The sequence below is a fragment of the Neopsephotus bourkii genome, unplaced genomic scaffold (assembly GCF_033783945.1).
Source record: "Neopsephotus bourkii isolate Nb327-2 ecotype Australia unplaced genomic scaffold, CSIRO-AGI_Nbou_v1 NB_1760, whole genome shotgun sequence".
Lineage (NCBI taxonomy): Eukaryota > Metazoa > Chordata > Aves > Psittaciformes > Psittacidae > Neopsephotus > Neopsephotus bourkii.
The window spans coordinates 2,852,831-2,868,187 of NW_026902234.1; the positions used below are offsets into that span (position 1 = coordinate 2,852,831).

A 15,357-nucleotide genomic window follows, 5' to 3' on the forward strand; every position below is an offset into this window, starting at 1 on the left:
TCCTCCACAAATTACTTCCTCATATACCATAACCTCCATATTTAATGCACTCCTTCAACTACAGAATCAAGTTCTGTATGGGTCTTCCTGAGGTGACCAGTAGCATAGTTTCTCAATGCTCATTTGAAAACTTATCTCAGAACAAAGAATATAAATTTACCTGAATGTAATAAACCCCCTTTTTCTGAGCATACATCATAAGAAAACAATAATCCAAGTTTTGTTTTGTCCTCCATCTGAAATGAAATTAAAAGGTTAAGAATTATGAAAAAAAAGTATTTCAATACACACTAGCAATGCAAAGTAAATGTCACTATAAAGAATGATGCATGTTAGTGAAATATTAGGGGAGTTGCTTTTGGCATTGTTCCCTCAGGAAATCCTCTGTCTGAATAAAAGGAACAAAGCTTTCACCTCATGCTTCAATACAGACATAAAACCGGTTTAACTTGAATGTGATTTTGTGAAAATTCCCTGACATTTCACTAAAAACAAATGTGCATTTTAAATGGTAATTCAGCTGGAATTACTGGGGTTTACACTGTATTTCAAGAAAAACAGTAAACAAAAAAGTCTATATAAAGTGTCAGTTCTCCTCCCAGAATTTAACACTAAATGAATTCAACCAAGCACAGCATTAGGCTCTGATCACATGCAGAACAGCATGCAGATAGGAATTAGATGGATTCACAGAGCACTTTTAGCATCCCCACACTTTCAAGAATTACAGTAAGGAAACATTTCAAGAATTCACATCCCACTTGCCATTTCATAAACAACAAAAGCTGGGTGTGGGAGGAGATGGGAATAGAACTGAGTGAATAAACTAACCTCACTCTCTCTTTTGAGTCTCCAAATGTCTCCTTCAAGTTTGTCAAGTCAGGATAGTAAGTTGCAGGAGGGGCTATTACTTCCACCAAGCCAGAATTCATCTCTGTAGAAAACCTGTCAATAGAAACATCCTAAAATCACATGAGAGAGTCTGAGTTCTGTAGACTTTCTGCTTGCTTTCTGTTGGTACAGTTACTGTGTCTGGTTGCAATGACTTAATCAAACAAAGCATGTAAAATAGAAGTATAAAAAAAATAGAAGTATATAAAAAGTGTTGTTTTCCTTAGCATCTTCTTCAGATCAGTATAGCCTCCGGCCACAGATGCCACAAATTTCCATGCATGTTGAAACAATCCCATCTGTTGATGTTGCACCAAATAATTCAATCCCATTTATTGTTTTATAATTTAACTGACTGAATCACTACCCCTTAATCTGTCACCTATTGAGTTTTTGTCCAAACGTCCAAACAGCTAAGAAACAAAAATGCATGATATCTCATATTTCCAGAATACTTTTTATTACTTAGCACAACCAGATTTAGGAAAAAAAAACCCACCACAGGAAAAAAAAAAAAAAAAACACACCAGAAAAAGAAAAAAGCCACCCAAAAAGCAAACTCACCAATAAGCTAAGAAAACCTCCATTAAAATGAATGACAACTTACTCTTTCTCCAGGCTTGCAACAACACTGTTAACATAATCAAGATCAGTCTGGAAAAACACAAACACAGAAAACCCAAATAGGATATTTAACAGTTTCAGAGCTACATTTTAAAGCAACCCAGTAAAATAAACATTAGACGTAGCTGTACTTGTAATTCAATTTCCGCATGTAAGATATTTGAGTAATATAAGAAAATATTGCAACTAAAACATTGTAACTATGGCTTATGTGTAATGCAGAACAAACTGTTTTGTAAACAGAGAAGAATAATATTTGCCTCATATCCGCACTTTACAAACAGCTCTAATCCAAGTGTGGAATTTTCTTGCAACCCCTCATGCTCTTAAGGACAAAATGATCACTGAGCATCTGTATAGGAAGAACTTCACATTATTGTTATATAATAACATATATGACACTATTACCAAGGAATGCTTTCTGAAACACAGGTCACTGAACACACACTCTTCCTTCAGAAATGAATCTCCTAAACTTTACATTTAAAGCACGGATGACCCAGCCATAGACAGCTAGGGTTGGTTTTTTTTGCATCAGAGACTAAATTTCAGGGACTATCAATCCTACCAAACACCCAGTTCTGAAAGATGCATAGATTCTAAAAATTAATTTTTGGTTAAAACACAGATCATGACATTCTGGAAAAGTCCAGATCATCTAACTTGCCAGAACTGGCCAATTATTTAACCTATTCTCTTGGTCATATACATACATTTCAGGAAAGAGTTTGTGAACTCATAAATGTTACTGAAAACCCTAATCTTTGCTATACTTCCTAATCTAATAACTTGACTCACTGTTTATCTGTTTTCAATAGAAAATTTCAAGTCTATAGATCAACCCGGGTTCTGGTGGCTTATGAGGATTCTGGAGAAATAGCTGCCTTTGAAATGAAAGGAATAGTTCAGTTTTTCTGATGAATTTGTAATGCATGTTATCATTAAAGGATTATACAAATACAGAATAAATCCCTCCCAAACATTTCTATAGAACCAGTAATCTTGTTTGATAAAAGTGCTTACCCTTTGATCTTAAAAATCACCATTCCTATTTTTAAAGATTTATTTTTATAAAATCCAACATAATGCCAGTGACGCACACTTTTCCAAAGAGGACAAAGTGGATTTCTTCCAAAACCAGGTTCTAAATACCACAAGCAAATGTGAGTAGAAAGCATGCTTCATAAATGTTTCATACATGTTTTCTTCCTAAGTGTTACGCCTAGTGCTGGACAGAAGTTCTAGTAAGCAGGGAAGGTGTTCACAATTTAAAACTCATCTTGCAGTGAGTTTCACACATGGAGACTAACAGGTCCACATGGACCTTGATATATCACCAAGTCTTAAAATACATATATGGATTGTTCACACACAGTTCATTACTAGAACAGAGTTTAAGACATAACTTCTTATGCTGTGTGTAGCAGTTGCAAATCAGTGATCTAAAGACTACTTAAAAATAATTTTAGTATATCCATGTTTAACTGAAACATTTTTCTCTTTTTTAACCTTTTAAGCATAAAAAATACAGAAATTGTTCTTTAGTCAGCATACAAAAAAGACAAGCAATTTGAATTTCTAGTTGGCACACCAAACTTCAACTACCTCGTCTAGCATTAATAACTCAGGTACTTGTTAAACAGACTGTACTGCAATTGTACAGAAAAAGGCAAGATTTAAAATATATATGTATACACATTAATGTATATACATCTACAGAGCAGAAACACAGCTAGTGTCTATACAATATTCCAGAGATGAAAATAAATGCCTAACTTCATCCCAGCTGCAAGCATACATTTGGTCACAAGTCTGTGCCTTAGTGCACATCTCCTGAGAACAAACATAGTTTTGATGCATTTTGAAGATATGCCATGAAGCCTTGCTAGTGCTTTTAAGCCTTACACACTTACATAGAATTCACCACAATCAGGAAAGAAAGAAAAGCCTGGAAAAAGATTTTTTTTCCCCTACTTTCTCTTATTCATTTGTGTCCTTCATGCAAAAGGTTGCCAGTTTCACAGGCAGAGCTGCAATCACAATAGCTTCATGTTAAAGAGATGCAGTCTGTAATCTTCCAATTTCATACTGTAATCTGTGCTGGTGTCACACAGCATCAAGATGCTCTGGTCTAGCTGCACTGAACACGAGATACAGCAAATACCACTGCTGGTTTAATAAGTAGCCTTCCTTCTGAATCAACAACCACTGTATCAACATAGTGCAAAAGGGGACACCATTTTTAGAATGAAAAAGAACATTGAGGTTAAAAGAGTTTATGCCATTTTTCACATGATCAAATGCATTAAAAACTTGATATCCTGCCATTATTTCTAAATAAGCAGTTGTATTTCAGCAACATCTGAGATTCAGAACCAGGATTTCAACACCAAACTCTTCCCCTCAGGGTAGCAGGTTGACTGTCACATTTCCATATCAGAGAACTTCCAGAGGCAACCAACTCCTCTCATTACCAAGCCTAACAGTAAGTGGGATCTTTGCCAACATGCTTCAGCTGTGGGCATGTCCCAGGAAGGCGGCACATGTAAGCTGTTTCACACAACCCTCATGAAATAAATATGAGAATATGCACTAAATTTGATCAAGCTGTGACTATGCCCAAGGGAAGAGTTAACTATATAGAATACTTTGCAGGGTAGTGATGGAAGGAAATCAGGATTAGATAATTGCTCTAACCTAAGGATCTTCCAAGCAGTAGCGATAAATTCAGCTAGTAACTGAAAGCAGGAAAAAAAAAAAACCAAACAAACAACAAAGCAACAAAAAACCAAAATCCAAACCTATTATTGACCAAAACCTATTCCCCATTTCTGAGGAAGGAAGTGATTACTGCCTTGACGATATAAAACCTAAGGTCCTCTTTATCAACCTGCAGGACACAAGACTGCATAAGGAGTAATACCCTTGTCTTCTCGAAGAATCTTAAACAGAACAAGACAAATCCAGATTAATCAAAAGGAAGTCACCCATGAAAGACAAAGTGTAACCGTTCTTCAAGGCTTCCAGTGAAGATCATCTGGCAGATACTAGGTTGACTTTGGAGCAGCTATGATGAGCTTAAATTCTGTTTCACGGTATCAGTGCTGCTTGCTGCTGTTGAAAGGAAATGTCACTGGTGATCCCAACCAAAGCAGCACAACCTGAGGCTAAAGATATGAATGGTTTTGTCTACCAAACCAGAAGGCAATAACAAACCCAGAATTTTTTCTTAGTAAAACTATTAAGGTTGAAGACTAAGTGATCCCTAGGATTTTGGGACCCAAGAAAAAGAAGCAAAAAAAAAAAAAAAAAGTAAATTTAAGAATTAGTTCCTTTAAAGTGATTAAATGCAGAACTGTGATAGGCCACAACCTAAGAGTTAACAGTGCCAGCCACAAAGATGCACCTTATCAATGAATCACACGAAGCCTTACAAACAAGTTTGTCCTGTTTGGTAGATTGCTGGGAACTAATGAAAGGCATAAGCAGGGGTGGTTACTTCAGTATCAGCAGTTCAAATCTTTATGCTTGTTTTTTCTTCCTAGCCTTATGAAATTACTGATCTCTGAGAGAAAGCAAGACCACCTGGGGTGAGACATCCTCCTCTTTTCATTCATACCAGATCAGGCCAAAGATTGATCCAGGTCAGCATCTTGCTTCCAGCAGTGGCTGCCATGAGCATAGCATAGAAGAAGAATAGGACAAGCATACACAATACTCCCTCCTGCTGCCAACCACACTCCAACTATTTTCAATTCAGGTTACTTCCTGAGACAGATGTGATTTTGTGTATTCAATATTCTGCAGTAGACTCCTCTTCAAGATACCTCACCAGTATCGCCTTTGAGCCTATCTAAACTTCGAGCAAGAACAGAAGATTCTAGCTTATGAGATCTACAGACTTTCGTAAGCCTGTGAACATGGCAACATCTAAGGTTTAGCTCCTTACATCAGCAATTTTGATGAGACAGACATGTAGAATGCTTTGATGAATCTTTCTGAAAGAAAGATCTAAAAGAGTCCACTGTGGACCGAACTAAAGTTTCAGACTGTCAGTAAAATAAGTTTTTAATTTTCCTCAGTTTTTGTCAGATGCTGCCCTACAACTCCCTGAAGTACCTTCTCTAGTTGAGGTAAGAATGCATCTCAAATTTGCAATTATTCTAAGATTTGTCTGAACATTGGTATTCATAACAAACACAAGGAACCAGAGTAGCAATGAACTTTCCAATCTTTTTTACTGATTTTTATGACTGAGCATGTGCATAGCAATGCATTAGCTAGCAGACAAAACAAGAGGTTAGAAAGTTCTGATTAACAGCTAGCCAACTGTCACAGTAACCCAAGATTCGAGTTTTAAGAATCAAAATTCCAAAGGTTTGTTGGTTTTTTTTTGGTTGGGTTCCCCCCCCCCCCGCAGGCCACCAGGAAAGGAATTAAGATGCAGAATATCAAAATATTACAAATTCAAGAAGAAAATCTGCAGAGAAAGAGGGGAGAAATCCAGACATTAACTGTGCAGTATATTCTAAACAATGTGGTTTATCTAGGCTGTTAGACTATGCAGATGTTAATTCTTGAATGAAATCTAACAGTAGTAAGTCTTAACTTACTCAATAACATCTTCCAAAAAGAAAAAAAAATCTCTGGCAAACAACCACGCTAATCTGTGAAGTGCAGTCATTTCATTGCTTACTAATTTCTACAATTTTATTTGATCTTTCATCATCCCTGTACAATAGGGGTGGAATAATTTTACAATGTATTTTAAATAATAACAAACAATGCAAAATTGAACAGCCTTCAGAAAAGACAACACAAACGTGTATTTGCCTTGACATGGTGAAAGTACATGGTTATATAGTAACCTATATACAAGGCATTAAAATTCACACAAGAAAATGCAGTCACTAAAGTGGAATTTGGACCTATTTTTGGCTATTTATGCAGTGAAGAAAAGTCCTGAGGAGTGCTGCAGTGGTTGCAATAATGTATAGATATAAATAAAGCCTAAGGCAATAATATCTGTTCGAGTTCAACAAATGTAGCTGAAAAAAAAAATTACTTTCAAGAAAACAGTGTCTGCTTTCAGGTCTGAAGCAGCAAGTTCAAGTTAAAATACAGGAGACATGAGAACAAGATGCAAAGCAAAACCCAGCAATGCAGAATACCGCCCTAACATAGCTGTCTAATGTTACATAAGCAAAATGTAGTCTCTGTGTGCTACATGAGCTAATGACTTCCTCTCTCCCTTACTGAAAGTTCACGCTCTACCACACAGGTAAGAAATATCTCTCTCCCATCATTTCTGTTATTAACCCAATTCACTTCAGGACAGGGTTTCACAATGCAAAGCTTTTGGCAGCAATAGCTGGAATAGGAATAGGAACACAAGTACATTCTTGCAGCACTCCATTCCTGCTTCTCCCTACCCTTGTGCTCTGCATGTCAGCTCCTCAATTGTGAGGGCATACATTCATACAGACTGTGCTGTGAACCACAACACCACACCAGAAAATAGGTTTAGCTTTTAAGAAGGCCAGCCAAAAGAAAAAAACCAAACAGAAAAATCAAGGGACAGTTCAACTCAGGACATTCAGATGCAAATTGTTAAGTGTCATATACTCTTCTGCTAGTTTTGTGTGTATTAAAGATGATGTCTGGTTTGTAGAGTCTGAAAAAAATCAGCGTATGTGGCCTGGCAACCTGAGAAGCCTTTTTTGCCCTTAGGTGAGCCTGTAAGTTTCTAAAAAGGTTTAGATTATTTGTTTTCCAGAAGATAGGTAGTTGCTGTGTACAGTCAAAAGCACCCTTCTATTACAGGTATCTTTTATTTGAAGGATAGAAGCAATTTGTCTTCATTATCTTTAAGCCAAGGAAGACCACAGCAGCAAAATTTGACAGTGTTGCCCAAAACTCAAAGTGTCAATTCAGTCAATCATCCAGGTATGAAGTCACCTACTAGAATGCATCTGAAATCAGATTATTACTATTTCTTTCCATCTCACAAATACACTAAATGATACCAAAGAGAGATACAACTCTGAAAACGGTAATATTCCCTTACCAGGAGCACCAGATAGTTACTGTGGACAAGGTGCATCTCAAAAGGTATCTTAAAGAGAAGCACTTCCGTCATTCAACTCTAGGGTTTGAGAAAAGACCACAATCCTGAATTTTATCTTCTTGCTGAGGCAGTGAATTTGTCACAGGTACATGGAAGTTTTCAAATCCTGTCAAGGATGTTTTCTCAGATCTAAGAAAGATTATTACTGGTTTAGTCCTATATAAAAAACTTTGCTACTCCCTGCCATGCAAACAGGAACATACAATCCTGTGACAGTGCCCAGTATCAGCAGTCACTGCAACAGCAGTTTTAAGTATCTCAAATTCCCACTGTCAGGCCAAGTTACCATTCCACATAAAAGAGCTGTCAGTTATCTAGAAATTGTGGTCATCCTGATCAGTTTTGAGTGAGATGTCCAAAACAAAGGCTACCATCTCTGTAGGCCTTTAAAACTACATGGTGAATATAATGTTATCGTATCACACAATAGCCTTGTCTAGCTTTCTTAAAAAAAACCAACAAAACAACAAAACATATATATTACATACATGTGTATGCTAAGATCTACTGGTCTTTCTCCAACTTGAGACACATAGTCAGATGTTTTGAGGACTAGGAACACACTCTACAGGGCAGCTCTCAAGTGTTCAACAACCAGCTGAATGGATGGAACTTCTCTGATTATATTAATACACCCATGCTGAGAGCAAGAGATACAAAATACTCCTTTGTTTTCTGTCAAGATATCTGCTGATCAAAGAGATACACAATTCAGGCCCAGAGCAAGAATAGATAACAATACAAGCCTGCTTATTTTGCTGGAAAAGTTTCACATATAGTACTCCAATATTAATACATCCAAAACAGGCTCAGCAGGGTTTGATCTAGTATGTGCACTCAGTGCTTAGTTTGCAGAGGCTTTGTTCATACCAGAATACAGGATGGTACCTTGCTTGGTGTTTGTGTCACACTTACCCAACCAGTACAGAAGCTTTTCCAAAGAGTAAAACGTTCTCCACAAAAGGAGCACAGAGACACAGACAAAAAACACTTTTGAAGATCAACATGTTTTAATTTAGCAGCCACTGTTTACATGAAGAGATTGCATGGTGACAGTAAAAGATAATCAAGATATGCAAGCTTTTCTAGCCTAAGTAAATTGTACACACATGAAGCACTAGAGTAAGATTTGAATAAGCAGTATGCAAGAAAGTGTAACATAAGGTCTAGTGCTCCAAGAACAAATAGCTGGTCAACCACTCCCTATATGTAATCAGTAGCATAGAGAATGAGCAAAACACTTTTTCATACCTGTAGTGTCTTTTGATTCTTACTGAAATTATTTGCCTTTCTAATATTTTTTGTCAAATCAAGGGCTTGTAGTCTTTCCAATATACACTGATTACTGTTTATACAAAAGACTGTGCTAAGTGCAGTCACTGATTAATGAAATGGACTGACAATAATTTGTGATATATTTAGAATAAGTCTGAGATGAATTTTCTTCATGGTAAATGAGATTCCCCACAGGAGAAAAAAAAAAGAAAAAAGCCTGGGTATCAGAAAAGTATTCTTATTTCTCTCATATTCAGTAATGTGTGTGTATGTATGTCTGTTGTTCCACTATGATGATACTTCAAAACCTTCTTTCCCATGTTAATGACAAACTTTATTAAATAAAAATACTAGACAACAATTTTAATCTGGACTTCATAATAGAGTCTATAGTTTTTTTTTCTGATAGCAAGTTCTCATACAGAGAAGGTTAATGAGATTTGAATTGTTTGTTACAAGTTACCTGATGAGCCCATGTACTAGCAACATAGTGAAGAGCAGTAAAAAGATTAACCGTACACTGAATCATGCCTATTTATTAGTCATCCTAATGAATGCCTACAAATTATTCTGCAATAAAGTTATTTGGAGAACAGACATATGTCAGTTACAGTGACAACTGCAGCTTACTGTCAAGCAATTCTAGTAATTATTTGATGATTAGATATCACATCAGCTGAGATATTTTAGAATTCCTTGAACTTCCAGTATGGAAATTTACTGTATATAATTACATTACTGAGAAATATCCATACAGTAAATGAATACGCAGATCTCTATTTAGCAACCATAATGCATCTATATTTACCAGCTCATCTGTTTACACTGTTCATGCTGTTTGCAGAAGGCCATTAGCCTTAATTTTCAACTTGTCTTCTAGTAAAAAAGTCAAATTTACAAGAAAGGAGCGAGATTGAACTGCTAAAAAAACTAGCAGTATTAAAAGAGTTTTCTAGGGTGCTTAGTTCAAAGAGATTACAGCCCATGACTACAGCTCCCAGCAATGCTTCTTAAAGATTGTCAACTTGATTTCACAAATAAAGTCAGCAAGAAAATACTAAAATCCTTTTAAAATACCATTTTTCACATAACTCTCTGGTAAAAACAATTTTGTAAAGTCCTGTGCTTTTTTTTTTTGTTGGTACAAGCTGTAGACAAAGCACAGAGAGTAACTTAAAGCTCATTAGCAAAATTACCTAACCTCACACGATAACCATTTCTTGCTCTACTTAAACTGTACAGAAGTTGAGCAGCAGCCGTATCTTTTTTCAGAAACTTTTGCTGTCCTTTTTGATACAAGCATATCTGGTCAAAGCTCTAATGTGTTATTAAATAAGCTTTCATTAATGCACACAAGTTAATGACAGCAATAGTCTAACACATTTTAGGGTAGGAAACCCCACAGACAAAGCAATTTTAAAAGCTAAAGCCCTTCCTTTTGTTTAAGGAGAAAGAAGTCCACCAGGCCTTCCTTCAACTAGCCAGAGAAATTGCTTAATAAACCTACACTTTTCATCTTGCAGAAGGAAGCTGAAATATACAGAATAACTCAAAAAAATCACAGCATAGCTGAAGTATTTACTGTTCCTTAGTAATCACTGAAAAAGTTCCCGCTAGCAATTACAAATCAAACAATAAGATATTGAACTTCAGAAAACAGAAACATGGTCAAAGAAACAGTAAAGCAGAAAAGACATAAAATTGGATGGAGTAAAGAAAAAGAAATGGAAATCTAAGGAATGATTATAACAGGACAAAAATTTAAGCTTAGGTTCTTCAGATTTCCCCAGACATTTGCGGCTCTGGTGCCCATATCAGATGCGAGTAGGCACATAATGTTGCTCTCAAAGACAGTGATAACAGAGGGTAATGGTATCGCAACAGTTCTCCTAAGGCACGAAAGCTATAGCTCCCATGCTAAAATGTTCACTTCCTTTATGGTCAATGTTGTAGAATCATTCCCAAGATGAAAGAGAATTTCACACCAGCTCAAAGGAAGAAAGCTGTTTAGCTGTGGAAAACCTGGGTATAGCAATATGGCTTGCCTAAAGCAACAAGAAACCTTGTGCAATTTGGGACACTTCTAAGTTTTGTAGAAGACAGCGTCCAGTGATAACACAGAGTCTTTACAGCTCAAACCTACTTAAGCTAAACAAAATGAAACTTCAGTTTTAAACCTTGAAAATGAAGCTACATAAAAGGCCATAAAATTACTCCAGCTAACAGAGTGATGAAAAACTCAGCATTCCAGTAATTTGGAATGAATTCTGTTCTCTTGATATTCTGTATCATTCTCTTGATACTCCACATAAATGTTTTAAGAGCATTTGCTGCAGAAAAGCAGGATCTATCCAGACAGACAAGTTTATGACTGACTGTCAAGAAAGAGAAAGCAGAACAATTTACATAAGAACACTGTAAGAATCAGTTCTCAGGTACAGGTAAAAATTTTGCCAACTTTTCAAGGAAAGCTTTAGAATGTGCTGATAATACAACCAGAAGTATTAAAATGTCTGTCTATTTTTTCACTGATTCATCCCTGAACAGACACTGGCTCACAGGATTAAAAATTGTTTTCAGTAATAACTAGAGGATTCGAATTTTCGTCTATGGGCCTCACAGAACAATGTTTCAGTAGAGCACTATATGATTAGATGGATGATAGGCAAACATATATACACATTTCCCACTCTCCAAGTCAAGTTTCTAAGAAAAACATACAGACTAAAATAAGCACATGAAATTCCCAGCAGTCAACAGAATTATTTCTGAAAGCACTCTGTCATTTTCCCAAATTTGTTTTCCACTAAATCAGAGCCAAACTGACCAAACAGTCCAAATGAACACTGTTTGAATTAGTCTGTAAAAAAAGCCTGGACTTAAAATATCCACACTCTCCAGAAAATAAACCCAGTAACAATCTGTGCCTAGTATCTCAAACTGAAGCACTCATGTGATGAAGGACTGAGCAGTAGCATGAAGAAAGTGGGAAGAATCCTCCCTATGACAGCAGTCAGTTAGCCATTATTTTGATGTTGAAAGAATAAGGTAATTAGCACATGTCTGTCACTATGCGTGAACAGAAATAACCAGTCCACTGATTCTGTGTCCACTATTCCCTTGATAAACAGACAAATCTGGGCTCTTCAGGGTTGTTTCTATCAGAAATACAAGACTGATGCAGTCTCCTTTTTATGGAATGAGTCATCTGTCTACATTTTGAAGAAAAACTAGAACCTCATCAACTGCTGAAAGGAGTGGTACTTGTAGTTATAAAGACAGGTAAAGAAAGTGCATAAAATATTTAAGTGATTACCTCTCCTATAAAGACAACCATAACACAGTCCAGTTTTTCTTCAGGGGACAGCTTATCAATAAGGGAGTGGAGAGTTTCTGTAAGGTAAGACTTGACTTTTCTTTTCACTGTAGGTATTCCCATTACAATGGAAACTGAAATCAAACAAACCAGAAATGTATTTTCAGTGATTGAAAACAAGAATCTTACCTAGTAATGAAGCACTGCTTAAGAAATGCAGAGTTAATAGATGGAGATAACAGTAATTAAAAATTGTTTAAAAATATACCACCCATCATCAGGAGCATGATTAACATCATCGTCACCAACATTTAGAACAAACAGCAAACGAAAAGAAAGTAATCTTGGACATGTCAGATTATTGTATACTTGCAGTGGATTGACCCTGGCTGAACACCAGGGGCCCACCAAAGCTGCTCTATTACTCTCCTGTTCAGCTGGACAGGGGAGCGAAAATATAACGAAAGGCTCAAAGGTCAAGATGAGGACAGGGAGAGACCACTCACCAGGTCCCATCACAGGCAAAACAGACTCGACTTGGGAAAATTAATGGAATTTATTACCAATCAAATCAGAGTAGGATAATAAGAAATAAACCCTGTATCTTAGAACACCTTCCCCTCACTCCTTTCTTCCCAGGCTAAATTTCACTCCTGAATTCTCTGCGTCCTCCTCCCCAGCAGTTCAGGGGGATGGGGAAAAGGGCTGTGGTCAGTTCATTACATGCTGTCTCTGATGCTCCTTCCTCCTCAGGGAGGACTCTTCACATCCCCCGCGTGCTCCAGCATTGGTCCCTTCCATAGGATGCAGTCCCTCAGGAGCAGACTGTTCCAGCATGGGTCCCCACAGGGTCACAAGTACTGCAGTAAACCTGCTCTAGCCTGGGCTCCTCTCTTTGGGTCATAGGTCCTGTGCCAGGAGCCTGCTCCAGCCTGGGCTTCCCATGGGGTCACAGCCTCCTCTGGGCATTCCCCTGCTCCAGTGTGAGATCCCCCATGGGCTGCAGGTGGGTATCTGCTCCACCATGGACCTCCATGTGGTGCAGGGGCACAGCCTGCCTCTCCACGGGCAGCATCATGGGCTGCAGCAAAATCTCTGCTCTGGCACCTGGCGCGCTTCCTGCCCTCCTTCTGCACTGACATTGGAGTTTGCGGGGCTGTTGTTCTCTTGTATTCTCACTCCTCTCTCTGGCTGTAGCTGCTCCTGTGCTGTAACTTTTTCTCCTTTCCTAAACGTTATCCCCGAGGTGCTACCACCATTGCTGATGAGCTCAGCCTTGGCCGGCAGTGGGTCAGTCTTGGAGCCAGCTGGCATTGGCTCCATTAGACACAGGGAAAACCTTCTAGCAGCTTCTCAAAGAATCTACCCCATACCAAAACCTTGCCACAAAATAGGTAATAATGAACAACCATCACATCAATCAGATAAGGTGCACCAAGACTAACAGTGATTAAACTCTCTAACTCAGCTTTATTTTCAAACTGGCATAACCATTCTTCACTACTCAAGTATTTAACTTCTCAGAGGTCTTCTTTTAAAGTGACACCAGTGAAAAATTCTTACTTTCCTTGCACCTGGTTTGGGTTCTTCTAGAAAAACAAGTCCAGGTCATCAGGATCGTCCAGAAGTTCCTCACTGCAATCTCTTACTCCTGTTAAAAGCACCTCGAACGCAAAACAATCTGGACCCTGCTACAACACTATTAACACTACCTTTCAGCTGCCCATTTAACTTCCATGTTCCTTAAATTTCCCAGTCTTTCTTCTGTACCCTACCCCACAGTCAGGACTGACTACCTAATAGGACACATCAGACAGCAGCAGGAACACAGTGAAAGGATAAAGCAGACTTCATTAAGTCAGCATCAGCATTCTGAGCCATTTATGTGAAATAATTTACCACATCATAAATATATAAACCCAAACAACTATTTAAAATGTTGTTTATCCTTCCTTACAGAGCCTGCCTCGCCTAGCAACTACACATTAGCAAGCTCTGAATTTTTAAAACAAACATTCAAAAAGCACAGTGACTGGGAAAGGGGAAAGTGAGAAAATAACTTTTAACTCAGGATTTCCTCCCTCTTTTTAATAAACCTCATTCCAATGTCTGTTTTGCAATTGCAAACTTCTGTCATATATTCCCGGTAGGATACAATGCAGGCTTCACTTAATAAAGAAATGTAAACCTTTTCCTTCCTGAATAACAAGATTGAAATAAATAGTGTCAGAAAAATAATCCTATGGCTTGAAACCCACACATTTGTCACACAGGCATACCTTCTGTTAAAGAAGGACCAATCAAATGTACTGAAGTAATGATCAAAATTACAGGCCAGAAGTAACTAATGCTTCTTTCAAAAGCAAGGAGGGAGGAAAGAAAAGAGAAGGCTCTAGTGGACAATAAGATGACCCCTTCAAGTCAGATGGTACAAACAGAAACAAGGATTCATTGGTGGGGCGTTCAAGCTTAATCACACACACGTATGCTTTGAGGTATTGGTTGGGCTTTATACTACAAGAGTGGGATTCAATGGATCTATTCTAATAATCAAGGCTCAGAATTTGTGAACATTAGGTGAAACAAAAGCAAAAGGCAGGGGGTAGATCAGCAGTACTGCAGCACAACACTGATTTTTTAATCCCCTTCAGTGAATGTCTACATTTTATCGATGCAATTATATTGGATTATCCTAGTTCTCCCAACTCTAAGCTATACGCTGAAATACATTGTTCAAAAAACCAGAAACATCAACTCCAAAATAATTATATCCATGCATGATTGCCCCACAAATCTGAAAAGCCAAAGGGATATGTCCATTAGCAGTTCAGAATCTGTAACGCCTGAGCTTTGTTCCTTTTTACTTAGTTACAAAAAATTCATCCAAACTAAATGCTTCTTAATGTGCACCTTAACATGGCATGAGCTGTGACTGAGATTATGCAAAAAATAACAAAGTGAAGTCAAACTTCTTTCATCTTGGATTCAGTGTGACTTCTAAGACACACCAATATCACACAAGTTAAATGAGATGTCCTTGATCTACCAAGGAATGCAGGAAATTACATTACTAAAACTAGAAAGTCCTCCAGTTATCAAACATAAAATAAACATCATATCACCA

The 15,357-nt window shown here is 37.5% G+C and overlaps 1 protein-coding gene across 2 annotated transcripts in view; it reads right to left on the minus strand.

Moving 5' to 3' along the window:
• MGAT4A (alpha-1,3-mannosyl-glycoprotein 4-beta-N-acetylglucosaminyltransferase A) overlaps positions 1–15,357 on the minus strand; it is a 79,871-nt gene that overhangs the window by 29,295 nt on the left and 35,219 nt on the right. For both annotated transcript variants that reach the window (XM_061377928.1, XM_061377927.1), the window contains 4 exons: positions 12,234–12,367; positions 1,499–1,545; positions 832–945; positions 161–236 (listed from right to left, as the gene is read on the minus strand). In XM_061377928.1, coding sequence (XP_061233912.1) covers positions 161–236; positions 832–945; positions 1,499–1,545; positions 12,234–12,367 — 371 coding nt within the window. The remainder of the gene's footprint in view (positions 1–160; positions 237–831; positions 946–1,498; positions 1,546–12,233; positions 12,368–15,357) is intronic.